We start from the raw sequence: 17,938 nt of genomic DNA, 5'->3' as shown, positions 1-17,938 counted from the left end.
TTTTGGAATGATTGCCCAATGACGCGTCAAGAGTCCCAAGTTACAACTAATCACTAGTATCAAATCAGCTGCAAAAAAGACGAATCTTCGTGCATTACAAACACGTAGTAAAATGCTGCTTCTCCGTTTCTGTCCGCTCACGAAAGTCACTGTGGAGGAAAGTTCGAGAAAATGTCGAGTGCGGTGATGTTGCCGGATGCCCAACTGGGTATGCCGCTTAAGCTGCAGCAAAGAAAACCGACTGACTTTCTGCTGGGTGCCACAAAATGACCCCACGCTCGGAAGTGGCTGAGTGCTGTGCCTCTGTGCCAGTGTGCAAACAGCCCAAAAATCTGCGTGTGTGCTCACTGCACTTTCGTGCGTAGGAAACGAGATCAACCGCTTCTTGGGCAAGTTTGCAATGTGCCCTCCAAGTAGTGCTCTGCTGCTACTAGTGTCGGCAGCCATGCAGTAGAGGCAGGCAGTGTTGGGCAAGGTGACTGCTATCGTCAGAAGGCTTTGGTAAAGCGGCCATAAATATTGCTGCTAAAGGTAATGTGGCTGTAGTTGAAATTACACTGATATGACGCAAACTGAGGATGATGTGAGTGCACTGCACATGCATTAGATTGACTGGATGACTTGTTGCTGCAGCCATCCGAGATCAAGAAGAACTTGCGCAAGTTCAATGGGTTCCTTTTGAGAAGGACTCTGCAGGATCTCAAGAGACAGAAGATGGTGGCAAAGTAAGTGCATTCACTGAACCAACTTCACATTGCCATGCCTGTTAACGCTCCTACATTTTCTGTAGATTTGGTATTTGATGAAGCAGCGCACAAAGGACACAATCCCACATACACAAGCACTGGTGCATGATTGTGTCCTTTGTGTGCTGCTTCATCAAATATCATGGCTCACCAACAAGCCCATCAGTACATATAAATTTGGGCTTGCCTTACAATCTTCAGGAAAAATAAATGCTGTTTGAAAGAAGCTCTGCTCTCATTCTTTAAAGCATCTGTTAGAAATATTGTGATGGTAAAGCTGTGGAAAAGGTTATTGAAACTAAAAACAATTGCTTTTTTTGATGAGCCTTTCGTGTTTCAAGTTTGCTTTTATGTGCTTCATGTATTTTGCAAAAGCATTGTTTTAGAGCATGATTTAATAAATACTCTCTCTCCTATCCGCTCTTCAACCCTTTGAAGGTTTTCGCTGTACATGTACAGCATCACCTAACAGGCACCAAAGGGTTTTTGCTGTATGTTCAAAACGCATGCCTTTTTCAATCATTTCTCTTGCTTGGCATGTGCTGCCACGCTTCGGGAACACGTGAAATTTTTTTCATGCGGCGATGTCTCTCCGCTGGGTTCACCCCCTCCCCCTCACACCACCACAAAGTGGTGCACGGCTATCCCTTCTCGCGCCCACAAAGCTGATGGCTGTCTGGTTTCTATCTCTTAAAGGGGACTGCTTGTGACTTTCTCGTTTATTGCTCCGCGGGGCGCATTACATCTGTTTCCATGCGGTGCTAAATTACACAAACGACGCTGCCATGGTTGCGTTTCCTGTTTTGGGGACTTGGAAAAACGAACTCTGTCTCGTTGGCTCTGAGACGAAGTAGTAATAACTTTTTCGCTCGTTTTACTCTCTGGACGGGTGGCACGACCATACAGCCTTTTCGTGCGCTCACTCATGCAGTTCGCTTAGGCTATGGAAGTACGCGACGGTTGCTCCACTGCTAGTGAGTCGAGCAGTGATTCTTCTGATGTGGATATTCCCCAGGTGTATTTTTGTGTGTCTGCGAGCTATGTTAATACACGCATAATTTTATTTATAAAAAATCGTATAAGGTTTTTTATTTTGCTTGATGTAGTCACGAATAAACATGTGTAACAACAAAAATTTTTTTGTCACTTACGGTCACACAAAAAGATGTTAGACACTTTTTCTCTTAAATAGAATCGTCTGAAGAATTTAATTCAGCAATAAAAAAAGTTACACATTTTTGGAGTGCATTTAGCAAAAAAATTTCATCCTCAAAGAGTTAAATTTAAAATGAAGTGTTGAGTATGTAGTGCTCCAGCAGTGGATATGCAAACCACTTACGCTAGGTCCAAGTTTTAAGACTAAATCAAGTCGTGCGTGGGTGATCATACTGTAAGACCTTGTTAATACATACCCGATTGAAATGTGCTGATGGTTAAAACATTGATTGTGATGAAAATGTCGACACTGAGTATCAAGAGCATAATGTATTCACTCAAGGTAGAGGCTGTTTTTTGAAACTAGAATTGGAAAACTAAAAATCAGTTTTCAAAAAGTTATTTTTGGATTCGGCCACTACGGAGGGAATAACTTTCCAATTTTCATGCATCCTAGATCATTTTTTTGTCATAACAGCATCGTATATCACGTCAGCAGCCAATGGAGTTGTGTTTTTTTGCTGTTTTCTCAGTTGCAATTTTTCATGGCATGGTGGTTGCTATCCTCCACAAATTTGTCCATGGGAGTTTCTGGGTTCAGAATGGAGTTTCACAAGCTCTATGATTGAAGAACACTGCCCAGCAACTTGTCTTCTCAAACTTGCAGAATGCAATTTAGTTGCTTTGGCTGGAGGCAGTGGGACCCTTGTGGTGTGTGCAGGCTCAAGAAGGCTGCCCAGAAGGACCTGTTGGGCATGCTTGACGTGGAGAAGAGTGGCACGGTCGAGGAAGTGCACGGATCGCATCCTCAGCTTCCTGCTCAAGCCCTTCGATAACAAGAAGCCCCTCCCAGCTGCCAAGAAAGGAAAGAGTTGAGTCTTGCATTTGCCACTCTGCACTGGTTAAGGGGGGATCCGGTAATCAAATTGTGATAAATGGCAAGAAATCGATTTTGAAAATGACATTTTCAGTTTCGTAGCCCTTTTTCTATTATTCCCAAATATCTTCGCTGAAAACCAGTATAAGTATATTAAGTTTGACCGTTGCCCGTTTTGCCATTCATTCCACAACGCCACAGTGCGTTGGGCCGCGCGAGCAGAAACTATCGCAGAAAATCGCAAAAAAGAATGCGTTTTTCAAAAAATTATAGCTCCGCGATGGCGCGACCGGTCACCACCGTCTAGGGCTCGTCTGAAAGAGCATTTCTCCGTGTTCAAATTCCCCACCTCAGCTGCTCCTCTATTTAAAAACAAGCACACAAAAGGCAAACGTTTAAAGGTGTTTCAAGACCCCCGATTGGCCACGGCGTCATGATGCTCCAGCGCACTTCGCCATTGGTCCGATGGTGCTCCGGTTTTGCGTTGTCTGCGGCTTCCGCATCGGGGGCACGGCTGTCGAAATCACGCTATTTAGTGAAGCGTTTGCCTCGTTCTGTGTTCGCTGGTCGACGATAATTACGCGTTAGCAGCTGCACCGGAAGCTCAATCATCAGACTGCGATAGCGCGACGCGCTCGTCGCAACATCGCAGAAGCACGTCTCGACCTTATTGCGTTCACTCATTGGACCTGTGGTTAGAAGTTCTGCCCGTCGGCATCTTGGACCTCGTGATGAAGACCACTGTGAAACGACTTTTTGTGTCGTGATCGAACATGGCTAACTTTGAAACATCGGGCACCGCAGCAGCGCACACCGCGACCGAGTTACTGCTCGGAGTCGTGGCTAGGCATAACTATGCTCACAGCACCAACGAAATTGAACTTTGCGTAGAAGACATGTGCTAGCAGACATGTGAAAGCGAACATCACAATCGCCACGGGCACATCGGAATTGCGGATCGGCATTTACGCATTGGCAGTGCCGCGGACCCCATGGCCAAGTTGGTCACGTAGCGATCACTCAAGCATGCGGCGACTGCGAAGATTTCGTAACGAAACCGCGCAGGGTCCGAGCCATTATCTTGCACGCCGAGTTCGCTCGCCGCGGCTCCCAGCCATATGTATTCCCACATCGTCACCGAATGCCATGCCCCACCCGGGTATCGGCCCACCCGACTTCCCAGACCTCGTGGCCGAGCACTTGGGGGGAAATAAGCACTCAGTGGTGATGATTTAGGCTCGCTTCAAGCCGTGCATGGTACCGCAGCAAGCTTCTGAAAATGAAAGCCTCGCCGACTACCATTTCCACGACTGGTTGAATGATGAAGCGTATCAAGGCGGGGGTGAAAAATGATCTGTCTAAAGGAGGGGACGAATTTTTATCTGCCAAACACGCTTCAAAAAAGTATGCTCAGAAATTCCTGTGCAAACAATGTCTTGGCCATAACTGCCACAGCACGCTTAAATTTGCATGCCCCACAGATTGTAATGTGCAGGTCTGGGCATCAAACCTGATAGGCTCACCCTTCAAAAAGCTGACAAGAATAACCGATGAAGAAAAAGAAAAGCACATAGTACAGAAAAAATGAAAGATCAATGGCATAAGAGAGCCCGGCAAGCAAAGACACTAAATATTACAGCCCCAGGGCGTTTTGATTTACAGTCGAGCCCGCTTATAACGAACATGAGCCTGACGCGGCATCCGTTCGTACATCCCGAAGTTCGTAGTAAATGAAACACGGCTTAATAAAGTTGCAAGTGAAAACCAAAAATTAATTCTTTTGCGAAAAAGTCCGTGATGAACGTCTGTTTTGACAGTGCAGATGTGATAAGTACAGTCTCGAGCTTATTTAAGGTGGCAGCGTGTTCTTCGCCGAGGCCCTTGGCATATACAAGCTGCCTGAGGCCATCTATGTATGTGGCCCAATTGCTACAGGCACGCTGTGGGCGCTGGCTCCAAAGTTCCGTCGTCGTCATCCGATTCCTCCGAATCGCTCTTGCCGCGCACTTCATTCACTATGCCCTCATCCGTGGCACGGTTCCACAATGTCGCATAATCATCGGCCGTAGTGAAGTCTCCCAGCAGATGTCCCACTCTCCCATGTCGGAGTCGACGACTAGCTGCCACAAATCACCACTGAATCGGTCCTCTTCGGGAGCTTCAGGCTCGTCATAGGGTTCGATGTCAACGAAGCCAGCCTTGCGGAAACAGTTTTGCACGCATGTAGCCGTCACCTTCGTCCACGAAGCCTTCAGCATCTCCAAAGTGAGTACAAGGTCACCGAAGCGGCAGGTTGGCTGCCTGGGGTCAACAGCTATGAGCAAGCGCTCCACAACGCTGCACCTGTAATAACTCTTAAACGCGCTAGTGATGCCAAGTCAAGCGGTTGCACTTTAGACGTTGTGTTGGGCGACAGGAAATGCAGGGTCACTGCCGTCAGAGAGTCTTGTACGTTGTTGCGCGGAGCAGTTGTCGACCGCAAGCAGCATGCGCCTGCCTTGCTTGTGCATGTTGCGGTCAAATTCGCTTAGCCACTCTACGGAAAATCGCGAATCATGCACGCTTTCGCATTATGCCTGTAACGCACAGGCACAAAGCGCCGGAATTAACGCAGCTTCTTCGACTTCCCGATTACGAAGGGCACGCGCTGGTCGCTGCCATCCATATTAGTGCACAAAAGTGCTTTGACGCGCACTTTACTGTGTTTGCCACCAGCGCGCGTGTCACCTCATGGCTGTGTTTCATAAGACCGCTTACCGGATGTTCCAAGCCCGCGCATTGACGAACCATTTAACTCTTTCCTTACCACGCCACTAGGCATCGTTCACCGGTGAACGATGATTCACGCTGCTATTTTTCAACAACCGCCGTGCGCTTCGACATGAAGCGCCATCTAGACGATTGTACACACACTAGAATTGCTGTTTCTGCACGGTTCGCATTTTTACCGCGAGGCGGCGATTTTTAAAGGGCGCCCGCGTTCAAAGGTTGAAGCGCAGTGAGCCGCGCGATGGTGTTGACATCCGAAACGACGCGCGCTCGGAAAAAAAAGCAATTTCGCTCGATGCGGCGCTTCGACGAGCAATCTTTTAGACTTCTCGAGCAGTGATGAATCAGACAACGATGTGGTGACGTCGGATTTCAGCTCCGATGAAGAAATTTCACCAGATCAGCGGAAACGTCAGCTGTTAGTCGCGAGCAAGTTTCGTTTTCACTTTCGCTTTTGTTTGTAGTGTTCTGGAGCCGGCTGACTTGCTCTGTATGTGTCCCACATATTATTATTATTATCTTTAGCGTGTCTACTTCACTTGGGCATGTCGTGGTGCCTCCAGCACAAAGACGCGTGGACTTCCGACCCCAGAGGGACGCGCGCATCTGGGTATCGACCTCGACATGACGCTCCGCAGTAACTCGCATCGGCTGACGAGAGCGCTGGATTTTTTCCGCTCTTCTTCACGCGGAGGTATGCTTTTCAAGTATGCGTGGGCCCACACTTGAAAAGCCGAGATACAGTGAGAAAGACGGATCGTGGAAGGAGGTGACGCCAGAGGAGATGTGAAGTTTATTGGACTCTCGATGTACATGGGGATATTAGAACGTCCGCGTCTAAATTTGTACTGGAGTACGACTAAATTGCTTTCGGGACTTCTTCCGCCAAAATCATGGCAAGGCAGCGTTTACCGCGCTCCGGCCACGCTGCATGTTTCGGATCCCGAAACGAACGGCGAACGAACTGTTTTTGGTGCCTGGCACACTGATCTCCTTGAGTGAACAATTTATAGCTCGAGAAGTTCTTGAGCTAAAAACTTTCGTTTTTTCACTCCTACTCCACTACGTGTTTTAAATATTTGCATCTCTCATAATTTTTCCATAATTTTTTACTCTGAAGATATAAGTCTAATATTATGACGTTTGTTGTGAACGTACTTAATTATTTGTGTTTGTCAATTTTGTATATATTTATATCTGCCATTTCTTTCGTCGAATGTACCTTTCAAACTCTACATTAGTACTTGCATTTGGTAGTAATATGTGCTGTAAAATTTTATTTCTTGAAAAAAAAAATCTTGGCTAGGACCAACTCAGAACTTCACTATTTCGCTATGCATCAAGTAATTTTTTGTAACTCAAAGACAGCTTTATCGATTTTAGCCATTTCTCTAAATAATGTTGCCCTGTGATTAATAAACATTTTGTATATTTCGGAATTTCTCAAAAAAATGTTTTGTTGGAGATGTGCTTCCTTCCTAAAAATTTTTGAAAAATTTTGATTTTTTTTTGTATAGGAATTTTCTTGGCCAAATAAGTTTTTTCTATTGTTTTAAGATAACAGCATTGAAAAGTACGTTCATTTGTCTTTATTTTGATGTATTGCATGGCACTGTAAAACTAGTAGCAACGGCACAGAAATTCCTAGTTGCAACATACAAAAATAGGCCAATTTCCCCGTGGTAAGGAAAGAGTAGAGTAAGTAGCGCGTCCTCCACGTTTGCGTAGGTGGCCCTCGCAGACGCTTTCTGTCAGTCGAGTTGGCATCGGCACTGATGATCTTGTCCTTGTTTTTCAGGATCGTCGATATGGTTGACTTGCACACGCCGTACTTTTTAACCAATTGCAGTTTTTCACACCTTGAGACAGCTCTGTTAAATGGCTCGCTAGGTAGCAATGTCCAGTGCTTTTAGCTTCGTGCCACCATCCGCCATTCTGACGCACGTGTGATAAGATAAGCAAGCACGGTGAACTTTCTGGGCTCGTTTCTAGCCAAAAAAAGCCGGATGCAGCAGCGTTGCGAAGCGGGGGAGACTGGTGAAGGAGCTGCGGGGGAGGGTAGTTCGGGTAGCTGCTTGGGAGAGTATAGCGGTGCCGGCTGTGCGCGTGTCGGAAAAATTTAGGGCCCGTTCACGCTCAATCAGCATGCACGCGGAAGAATCGCGAATTGTCGAAATGGGTGGGGATGCGGGACAAAGGACGGAGGGGGGCATAACAAAACAACGGTCGGCAGCAAAGGCAGGGTCCGCGTTTAACATAGGAAAGTGGTGTCCTGGGAAGTCGCTCGCAGTAACCGATCGGCAGGGCTCAGAGACGTTTGTGTAAGTGCGATTTTGCGCTATAGAGATAATGTATATTTCCACGGTCACGCAGACATCGTTTGTTTTAAGCGAAAGTTCATTTTAAGTGGGGCCATTATATGTGGGCTCGACTGTATATGTAGTGGCTGTGCAACTTTATAGTGCCCGTTTCTCAGAAGTGTGTTTTGACCCTACTGTCCCGCTTGCGGGAAAAGTGTAGCACGACTATGGCTAGATGGATTTTCATGAGATCTGTTGCATGTATTCCCTTGCCAATTCTCTGCGCTGTGACATTCCTATTTTTTTCATTACTCTCTCATTTTTTACTCTTTAGCTAATTGACATGGCAATAACGAATGCATTATGCAAACATGGGGGAATGTTCATGCAAAAAAAATTGGAGTAATAAAATATTTGGAGAATGTCACAGCATGAACCATCCTATGGCCAATATATAAGGGCAACTTTGGGCTTTTTACAATGTTTTGTTGTCACTCCAGGCTTTCTGCAGGTTTGGTACAACAATGATGCAAGTAAAAATTTATAATGTCAAAACTACTGGAGATATTTAATGAAAGTTCGTAAATAATCATTCAATGCACTTCCAATAAGCATGCCAAATTTCATGCTCTATTACAATAACAAAGAATTTCAGCTCCGATCCCACCTCCCCCTTATAGCCACTCAATAAAGTAAGCAGTACAATTCCAATAGCACAGGCTGTAGGGAAGGAAGGTACAATCACTCCAATGCATGTTGCAAAAGGAGCATTTGGGCTTAAGGGCTACAGTTGAACACCGCTACAACTAAATTTCTGCCACAACAAAAAAATTTTCGGTACACTTGTCGCCCATAGAAAACAATGAATAAATATCTCGTCACATTGGATAGTTTCCCTGGGTACTTGCGCTTCAATGAAGTTTTCGCAAGTGCTACACATAAGGAAAAGGTGCTTGCCCGGGATTGCCACAGAATTCGATGGCAACTCGGCACTTTCTCGTGGACTCGTGGTTCCAGAGCAACACTGCCGAATCTCGTGTCTGTCTGAGACACGCTTTTGCTACCACGCCCATCCCGATAAATTTTTCGCCACCGAGATGCTCGGTGACGGATGTCTGTCCACCGCGAGGCAGCCGGTGGGTTGGTGCCGTGTGGGCTGTGGTAGAATTTTATTCAAAAACTCCCGCCAAGTTTCTGACATTGCACTCAGAACAAAAATACTACTAGTTGTCGCAAGCCTGTGATTATGGATGACGACCACGGCATTTGAAGAGACACACACGTGGCCAACACCTAGTCCTAGTGAAGCTATGTTCTGCCGTAACTGCTGCAGACAAAACCACGATAGATGCGGTCATAGATAGCAAGTGACGCAGTTCTGAAGGCACGTGCACACTGGGCACGCACAGAATAAAAATGAAACTATTGTTGCCATAACCACTGCCATGAAACTGTGGCGGTACACAGTCACTGTCATCGCGATCATCAGTAGTGACTACGCAGCTCCAAATGTATGCGGCTAACACGGCGGCGGATTAAAGGCAATAAAATCATAAAAAGGCACAAGCGTTTTTGCCTTCTTGTCGTTCGCTTAGGAGCAGGGTGCGGATTTCAGCACTTAGTTTTGCATTGGCCTCAAGCAAAACTATGATATGCGCGTTCACAACGCTCCGTGCTCGGCGTGCTCCTTGTGGAGTCTGAATGCTGTTATTTCATGAGTAAAATCATAGCTTGACATCGACTCACTTGTAAATGTTCAGCATACGGTAACTTTTGTTCAAATGAGTTTAGATCGTCTATTGTTTCCTGCATAGAGTTCTGATTCCTATTACCCTATTACTCGAATCTAGGCCGGCCCAGATTCTAAGCCGACCCTCGAAATTCGCAAGGCCAGAAAAAAAAAACTTCATCTTTCTACTCGAATCTTAAGCCAACCACCCCCCCCCCCCCCACACACACACACACTTTTGCACATTGTTTAAAAAAAAAAAACGGCTTAGATTTGAGTAAATATGGTATTGTGACATGGCAATTTATTTGTAACTCTCTGTTTGGGAAAAATCTCGCCGTTAAAAGGCACATGAAATGTCCAATATTTTGAAAACTACCTATTGTACTGCAAGAATAATTACATTATAAACCATAACACGTACATACATTAACTCACCAAGTTTGAACAAAAACTAATCAAGAATTAAAAAAAAAAGTTTTTAAGCGCAGCATCCCCGTAATTAATAATGTGGCATAGGAACATTCTAATAAGTGAGCATTTCACCATAGAAGATAAAATGTCATCGTGCGGTGGCTGTTCAGTGTTATATCGGGTATGTTGTAAAAACTGGTATTGTTATAAGCAAGTTCAGCCTTGTTGAAGAGTTCTCACGAATCAGTTGCCGGTGTCCTTCAAAGAATTGCTTTTTGTCTACTGTGATCTTTTCGCATCTCTGTGAAGAGTAAAAAGTCACCGCACTGGGTGCCAACATTTGTCAAGTGGGCACTCTCAATACATCCAAGTCTTGCATGTGACGTGTAGAGTAGAAGGGAGTGACCAGCAGTCTCATCAGAGTGTGATTTTCTTTTGCGGGTTGCAGGAAAGTCCTCAACTCCTGGTTCTGCTGGCAAGGGCCAGGCCAAAAAACGAAAGACTGCAACTCCCAAGGCAGAGAAGAAGGGTGTGGGTACTTTTTTTTTTTTTTGCTAGGGTATTACAGGGATAATAATCAATAATAGATGGCCGAGGGGGTAACGAAGTAAAGGTTTGTTCCATAGGAGCATTTACGGAATGAAAAAGGAAACGTTATGTGTGCACTCTGTTCCGTCGATTTAGCATCATGGAGGTGTTTGGCATTCATAACTGTTATCAGCAGGTTGAATGACAATTTTTGCGGCAATCGGTTCTTCAGGCAATAAACTTTGATACTAAGGTCATTTGATGATTACTTGCTAAAGTGGTTCGGATCCCCTTTAAGCACTTAATCGCATTCATATGCAGCTAATAAAATGGTTCCATGCTATTTATTGGTGGTTTAGTGCAGTGCATTACTAAGAAGTCTGGTTTTGCAGGGGAAAACATCTCGAAAACGGCTTACTGACGATGATGAATCTGAGGTCGAGTCTGAGGTAAGCCGGCACACTGTTCTTCCTTTTTGCAATTGGAGTCCGCCTGCAGTGATGCGTCTTTTTAATTTTGCTGCTCCAATAGGGCTCTGTAAAAGCCACACTTCTCAGCAGCCTGCTCTTGGCACCTCTGAGTCAGAACCAGAAGATTTATTTTCGCTGTTTCATAATGCTCCGTACCTGATCTGATCGTAATGCACCTTATCTGGTTGGAGGAGGAAAAGCAGCAGACTTGCTGAGCTTTCCAGGCAGTTGATTGCATTGGTAAGTAATTCATCATAGAAGAAGGTAAGGCGTACACAAACACTGACACAAGAGAAGAGGAGAGACAACACAAATCACCGACTATCGCTGAAAAGGCGCACTGCGGTGGGGAAAAAAGGATGTACAAAAAGCTTATGTGCGTATGCGCAGTAATGGTTAGCACCACCTGTCATCAGGACTACATGCGGGCTTCTACGTGAGAGATAACTGTCTAGGCATTTCAGTTGTGGTTTCAGCACCACTTCTTCTTTACATTGTCAAGAGTGTAAATTCATGCCTAAATTCGATGGAATGTGCAGTGTTGTGCAGGCACAAAAATTAAATGCATCTACTTGACGAGGCCTGGCATATCAACAGTAGTGGACGTGCATGTGTGAGCCAGCCTTCCATAAACTTGCACGGAGAAATGAAATACACTCAAACCTCGAGATATAACGAACACGGATATAACGAATTATCGGTTTAAAACGAAGTAAATGAAGAACAGTTTTGCCATATGTACAGTGTTACAAATATACTTTTATAACGAGTTTCGGATATAAAGAACTCATTTTCGTGTCAGATGCGACTTTGTTATAATGAGGTTTGAGTGTACCTAAAAAGCTATCTTTTGCACAGAATCCCCGTGTGCGGTATTACAGGCGGTACTGCCATACCTGCGCATGTGCAAATAAGTTTTTATGTCCGCTTTCTTCCCGCTGCAGTGCACCCTCTCAGTTGACTGTCTGTGTTTGTGTTGTGTTGTTCTCCTCTCTGCGTGCCTTACATTCTTTTCTGATGAAATCTTACCGACTAGCACAGTTTTCCATTGTTCTGAGCTGGTTCACAGTAATTCATTCTGGTATGTGTTTCCATCTGCTGCTCAATTTTCAAGTGGGGTGTAGCAGTCAGGATAAGCAGAGGCTGGCAGATGACTTCTTCTCTCTTTTTTTATGTTTGAAGGACTCTGCGCCAAGCGAGGAGGAGGAAGAGGAGGAGGAGGAGCCAGCCAAGAAGGCCAGGAAGAGCACCACTCCGGCCAAGCGGAGGAGAGCAGCGAAGAAGAAAGAGGAGTCTGACGAAGACGAGTCCGACAAGAAGGCCGAGTCGGACGACTCAGATGAAAAGACAGAGGACGATGAGAAGGACAAATCCAATGACAAGGACGAGTCTGATGATGAAAGAGGACTCCCCACAGAAGAAACAACACTGACAAGCAAAATGAATCTGAGGAAGAAGACAAAGAGCCCGAAAAGAAGGTCGAAAACCCCAAAGAAGGTAGAGACGAACAGAAGGTGAGAAAAAAGCCGAGTCGCCAAGAAGGCCGAGCCTGTAAAGAAGGCGGAGACTGCAAAAAAGACCGAGCCCGCGAAGAAGACCGAGCCCGCAAGAAAGAAAGCCACTCCTGCCAAGAAGGGTCGGAAGAAGCAAGGTGAGCGCTATTGTGACACTTCCTTTTCGTGTTGTGAACCTTGCAGTTTAGTTTCTTCAGTTTGACTTGGGTGTAAATGAGTTTTAAGAGGGCCCTAAATAGAGACGGTTATTCTTTCAGAGCTCTATTGCCACACAATATTGCCATCATAGGTTAGTTATTGGAAGAGGAAATGAATTTTGTACCTAACTAAGCACGTTCACGTCGGTGTGACATCAGGTATTTTAAAGACTTTTGAGTATTTTGGATGATGGGTTCAGTGAAATTCTCTGAAGCTGCTATGTCAAGACTTGGGCCCCTAGGACGTAGTATAATAATGTTTAGCGACAAATCATTACGTAGGGCCCGCATACGTGCATACTCTCCCCAATTCGCTCGGGAGGCTCCTTAATTCTGAGCAGTCCTCCCGATTGTACGGGACAGTCACAAATCCCCTGAAAAACAGTGCTAGCGACACCGTGAAAAGAAAATAACATAATTAAGAACTTCAGTTCTAAAATTTTCTTATCGCGTGCGGCACCCTTAAGTGACTTTCGCCACAGGACACTGGGGTCATGTGAAAAAACGCATTTGCATTGGCAAGGCGCGACTAGATGACAGCAGATTTGGTGATCATAGGGCTCTTTTCAAGTACCGCAGGAGGGTCGTGTGGCTTTCGGGCTGATATGCTACGCGCTTCTCTTTTACTCCTCTTTTCCCCCTCCCCATGTGTAGGGTAGCAAACTGGACACATTGTCTAGTTAACCTCGCTGCCTTTCCTACATTCTTTTCCTCTCTCTATGGTGATCATGCATATATTTTCATAATTGAGCTATCTTGAACACCGCTTATCTGAGAATTTTTTTCTGGTTTTACTAGGGCTGTGCGAATATTCAAACTTTCGAATCTTTTTTTAATAGTGTGTTGGTCAGGGGGTTTGAGTCACACTGGATTTTGTCTATTTGAAGTATTCGAACATCTAGAAGATAAATACAGTCAATGTCCGATTTTTCGGACTCTCTAGGGACCACGAAATCGTCCAAAAAAATTGGGCAGTCTGAAAAAACGAATTCATGCTTTTTTATTCCGCCCAACGGTTCAAATCACCACAGCCACGTCCAAAATAGCGTAATGCCCTCAGTAAACTTATCAGGCATTTGGTGTGCACCCAGGCTCTCAGCACCTGCTGCGAACCCCGCTTAACTACGTATCAACCGCCAATTGCAAATTTGGGTCTTGTGATGAACGCGCTGATAGACAGCTAAGCGCAGAATATACCGCTCTCTTGCAGTGGAGCTTTTGAAGTGTTGATGCGCAGGGCGTACCCAGAAATTTTTTTCAGGGGGTTTGTGTGTAGAACGCCTAACTTTGGCAACTAGCGGTTGCTGTGCAGGCGTGGTATTTTAGTGTCGTTCGAAAGGTTTAAAACAGGCAAAAATTTCGGGGGGTGTCAGAACCCCTCAACCCCCCCCCTCCCTCTTAGCTACGGCCCTGATGATGCGGAACACAGAGACTGGGACGGAAGAGCGGACGACTCGTCTGGCTTTCCACAAATTTTCCCCGATGCGTGTGCGCACGTAAACGGTGCGCGCACGCATTGCCAAATCTCTGTCGATATGCAACATTGCTGTTGGGTGTGCCAGATAAGATCGAACACGAGGGTCCCGGTCACCATTTCCGATTTTGATGAAATTTACTGTAGGTCTAGGCATAAACCCAGAACAATGCAGGGGTGGAAGTGCTGCGCCATTTGCGCCACGCTGCGCCAATCCGCTTCTGCTGCGCCATCCTGCTCCAAAACGCAATATTGTGCCGAAACTGCTCCCAAGCGGTCTTTGGTGCACGGCCTCCGCGATGGGCTCCGGTGCGCTGCCGGAACCGATCACCAAGGCTACGTTTGGTGCCTTCATGTGCCGCTGTCATCCGTGTAATGGCGCGCCTATGCGAGCTCATATCATCATCACATCACTTGGCGCGCTCTCGTGACGTCGAAGGCGCAAAAAAGCTAGCGAGCCTGTACAGGAGCTAGCTACAAGAAAGCAACGTTTTTAGATTCAAGAAAGTGAGTTGTCCGGCCATATTTCGATGGCGCCGGCGGCAACGGAGTTTTTGGCGCGCTGCGCGCATAGGCGGTTGCTGTCATCGTGGCCTGGGATTGCGAACATGAACAAAGTAGGTGCGTTGACGCTTCATAATGTCGAAAAGGTTCTATTTACTGCGAATATTTAATTTGATGTGAAGCCATGAGGATAGTGTGAGCAGCTGCCGCGGACGTAAACGCGCGACCATTATTTAGAAACTTTGCATTAAGGAAACTGCTGTATAGCTGAGTGTGTAAGATGGATTTTGGGTCATAAGTCTGCATGAGAAAGCAAAATTTGTTTTATCCGTTTGCGGTCAATGAAGCCACTATCAACCGCGAAACCACTCACAAGGCTTCGGTTTGTGTAAGTCGGTTGGACCATTTCCGAAACTCATTTTCTTTAGTGAGAGCGTGCCATGTGGAGAATTTTTTTACATTGCACACAAGCCGTTAGACGTTATAAATGCAGCATGTAAACGCGCTCGTGCAGCGACGAGCATAGTCTCGCCAGTGCGATTGGTCGCGTTGTTCGATTTTTGCTCGTCAGAACGTGCGCTGGGCTTGTGGTTGAATACGCTGTAGCTCGTACCATCCGCTCGCCGCCGTTGCTGTTTGTGGTTTGGTACATGAGGTGGCGAGTGAAGAAATATACAAAAAAGAATAAGATAGACACTTGGAACGCTTATTACTCAGACGAATGTGAGGTAGTACGAAAACAGAGCCACGCAATACAAATTGTGTGCTTGCGACATCTAGTATCATCGCACCTCATGTACCATATTTGCGGGCATATAACCGACACCAATAATTGACAAATCTTGGAAAGAAACTTGAAGGGAAATGGTGGAACCGCATGGCGCAGTTTTTGGTGCGATTTACGCACGTTTGGAGGGACGCGCGTGTTTTTTGACGAACGCCTTCGCGAAATCGCGCTGTTGCGTCCCGAGTGGCATGATTTCATGCGCGACTCACGCATGGTCGGAGGGTCGCGCGCGTCATTTTGACGAACGCCATCTCAAAATCGCGCCGCCGCGTCTTCCTACTCGAAAAACGCCTCGCGCGGCACATCGCTCGCTCGTCCGTCAAGCGGAGTTTAGGGTGCGGACGCGTGTTTGCTTGGTTTCTTCCAGTGCCTCCAGATGGCGCTGACCTCCGCGCATTTCGAAGGAACAATTTGAAGCCGGCGTAGGCTTTTGACGAAAATGTAGCAACCCGGCAAACGCAGCGGAAAACGCCGCTGCTGAAAGACGTTCATTACCATGAACGTTTTTCATTTGTCAGTCTAGTCAAGTGTACCTATTCAAAACATCGCTTATCTCATTTTACTGAGTCATTGCTCTATCACAGCTGTGATGTTTTAATGATAACACGTACGCGCGTGTATATATATATATATATATATATATATATATATATATATATATATATATATATATGTATATATTAGGAAAAAGGTATACGCTTCTAAAAAACTGTTTATTTGTCGACGTTTCGATCGGAGACCGATCTTCATCAGGATGAGATTTACCAGGCTTCGATGCGCTTTTATATCATCGTTCTCCGAGCCGAGAGAAAGAAAAAAAAATATATATATATATATATAAACACACACACACACACACACACATATATATATATATATATATATATATATATATATATATATATATATATATATATATATATATATATATATATATATCATTTGTGTTAAGTGTGGTTGGTTCATCAGTATTGAATGTTTTCTAAGATCGTTGGAATTTCTAGTGTTTACCATAAATTTAAAAAAAATTAACAACAATGATGTTTGACCCTAGAATCCTGCTCCAAAACTAACTTGCATTGCTCCAAAACACACATTTTGGTGCTCCAAAGCTGCTCCAAAACAGCATTATGCCTGCTCCCTGAGCTGCTCCAAAACACTCAAGCCCGCTTCCACCCCTGGAATTGCAAGGTAGAGAGATGCCTCCAGGACAGTAGCAACAACAATGCATTTCGTTGTCTGATTTCGGGGGTATCTAATCTAGGCTCATTAAAGCATTTCGAAGTCTGCTGCAAGTGTGCATTCTTAAGAGTGCCAGTGCAGATTGACAGTGTTTTTCTTTTGCCCTTGTTTCCAGGTATTTATGTTGTCTTTGCATTTCAAAAAGACCCTAACGCTGGCAGGCGCAGCAGCACTTCTGACAAATGAGTCCATGCCCTCCATCATCACCCAAGTGCAACAGAGTAATGACTAATTTTTTTTCATATCTTACATTGTTCAAACCTCGGCATGATGCTAGGTTGTTCTGATCATTATGTTCTTTGTTTAGCATGAACTGAAAGATACTAATTGCCTCTTCCTGTCTCTTTTGTAAAGGGAATTCAGCCGTACTTTAAAGAGTCAATAAAGTGAAGCATTGAATTAATTTAGGCTAATAAATTATTCTTCGAAAACTCTGCTGTCACTAATTTCGCAAGAGAAAAAGGTCAAAGTTTCATTTTTAAATTTCGCGCCGAAACCTCTGCACATGAATGTCAGCTTGACATCATGGATTTGAAAGTGTTTTCATATTTTGGTCTCTGGCCCCCTCTGAGGACAGTGTACTTCCACTTGAGAACTATATAGGCCTTAGCAGAGGCTGTCAAATCCTGTGATGTTCCAGCAAATCAGTGCAGGAACTTCAAGGTGGTATCACTACCCACATTTTATTTTTTTCCGCGTTTCCTTGACTACCAAGCATCTTCTCACAGCAAGAATGGTGCTTTTGGTATCGTGAAAATAATTCATTAATACAAGAAAAGTCAGTTTTATCATTAGTGTTCCTTTAGTTAAAAAAATACTAACAAAAAAGCTTGCCTTACTTTATCTTTTATTCACTTATTTCTAAAGGGCCAGTAAACAGGCTTCGACTTTTATTTTACACTTTCCAAGCAAGCTCGCCTGTTCGTACAGTAGACCGCAGTGATCACATTTTAGGAATATTACAGCGCTGCGCGCCGCGTAGACCTTCCATTTCGAAAAACAATTCCTGCGCCTCTTTCCTTCGCCTGACCAATCCCCCTCATACGCGCAGTGACGCAAACTTGCCCATGGGCAACTTGACGCACCGCTGAGCTCGTCGATTGGTCTAAACCAGGTCTCAACAAACAGTTGTCAAGTTAACGTCAGTTCATGTTCCCACCCACCGCTATGGAACTGGACCTTGTTTGTTGGCCCTGCGGTGATGCGGTTTTGGCCACGCGGTTGTCAGGTTG

General features: G+C 45.2%; 2 protein-coding genes and 1 long non-coding RNA gene across 8 annotated transcripts in view; all 3 read left to right on the top strand.

The window, feature by feature from the left end:
• Nucleotides 1-17,938, top strand: part of LOC119394349 (myosin-2 essential light chain) — a 59,414-nt gene that overhangs the window by 13,297 nt on the left and 28,179 nt on the right. The window lies entirely within an intron of this gene.
• LOC119394355 (mRNA cap guanine-N7 methyltransferase) overlaps nucleotides 1-17,938 on the top strand; it is a 71,526-nt gene that overhangs the window by 47,584 nt on the left and 6,004 nt on the right. The window contains exon 10 of one of the 2 annotated variants that reach the window (XM_049415752.1): nucleotides 16,822-16,927. The exons of the other annotated variant lie outside the window; for it this stretch is intronic. Coding sequence (XP_049271709.1) covers nucleotides 16,822-16,892 — 71 coding nt within the window. The 3' untranslated portion in view covers nucleotides 16,893-16,927. The remainder of the gene's footprint in view (nucleotides 1-16,821; nucleotides 16,928-17,938) is intronic. 2 annotated transcript variants of the gene reach the window in all.
• Nucleotides 695-10,520, top strand: LOC119395027 (uncharacterized). The gene is made up of 3 exons (XR_007416098.1): nucleotides 695-725; nucleotides 2,623-2,772; nucleotides 10,439-10,520. It is a non-coding gene; the product is annotated as an uncharacterized LOC119395027 (long non-coding RNA).

The sequence above is a fragment of the Rhipicephalus sanguineus genome, chromosome 5 (assembly GCF_013339695.2).
Source record: "Rhipicephalus sanguineus isolate Rsan-2018 chromosome 5, BIME_Rsan_1.4, whole genome shotgun sequence".
Classification (NCBI taxonomy): Eukaryota; Metazoa; Arthropoda; class Arachnida; order Ixodida; family Ixodidae; genus Rhipicephalus; species Rhipicephalus sanguineus.
Note: the sequence above shows the minus strand (reverse complement) of the source record. Positions and strands in the feature narration are given on the sequence as shown.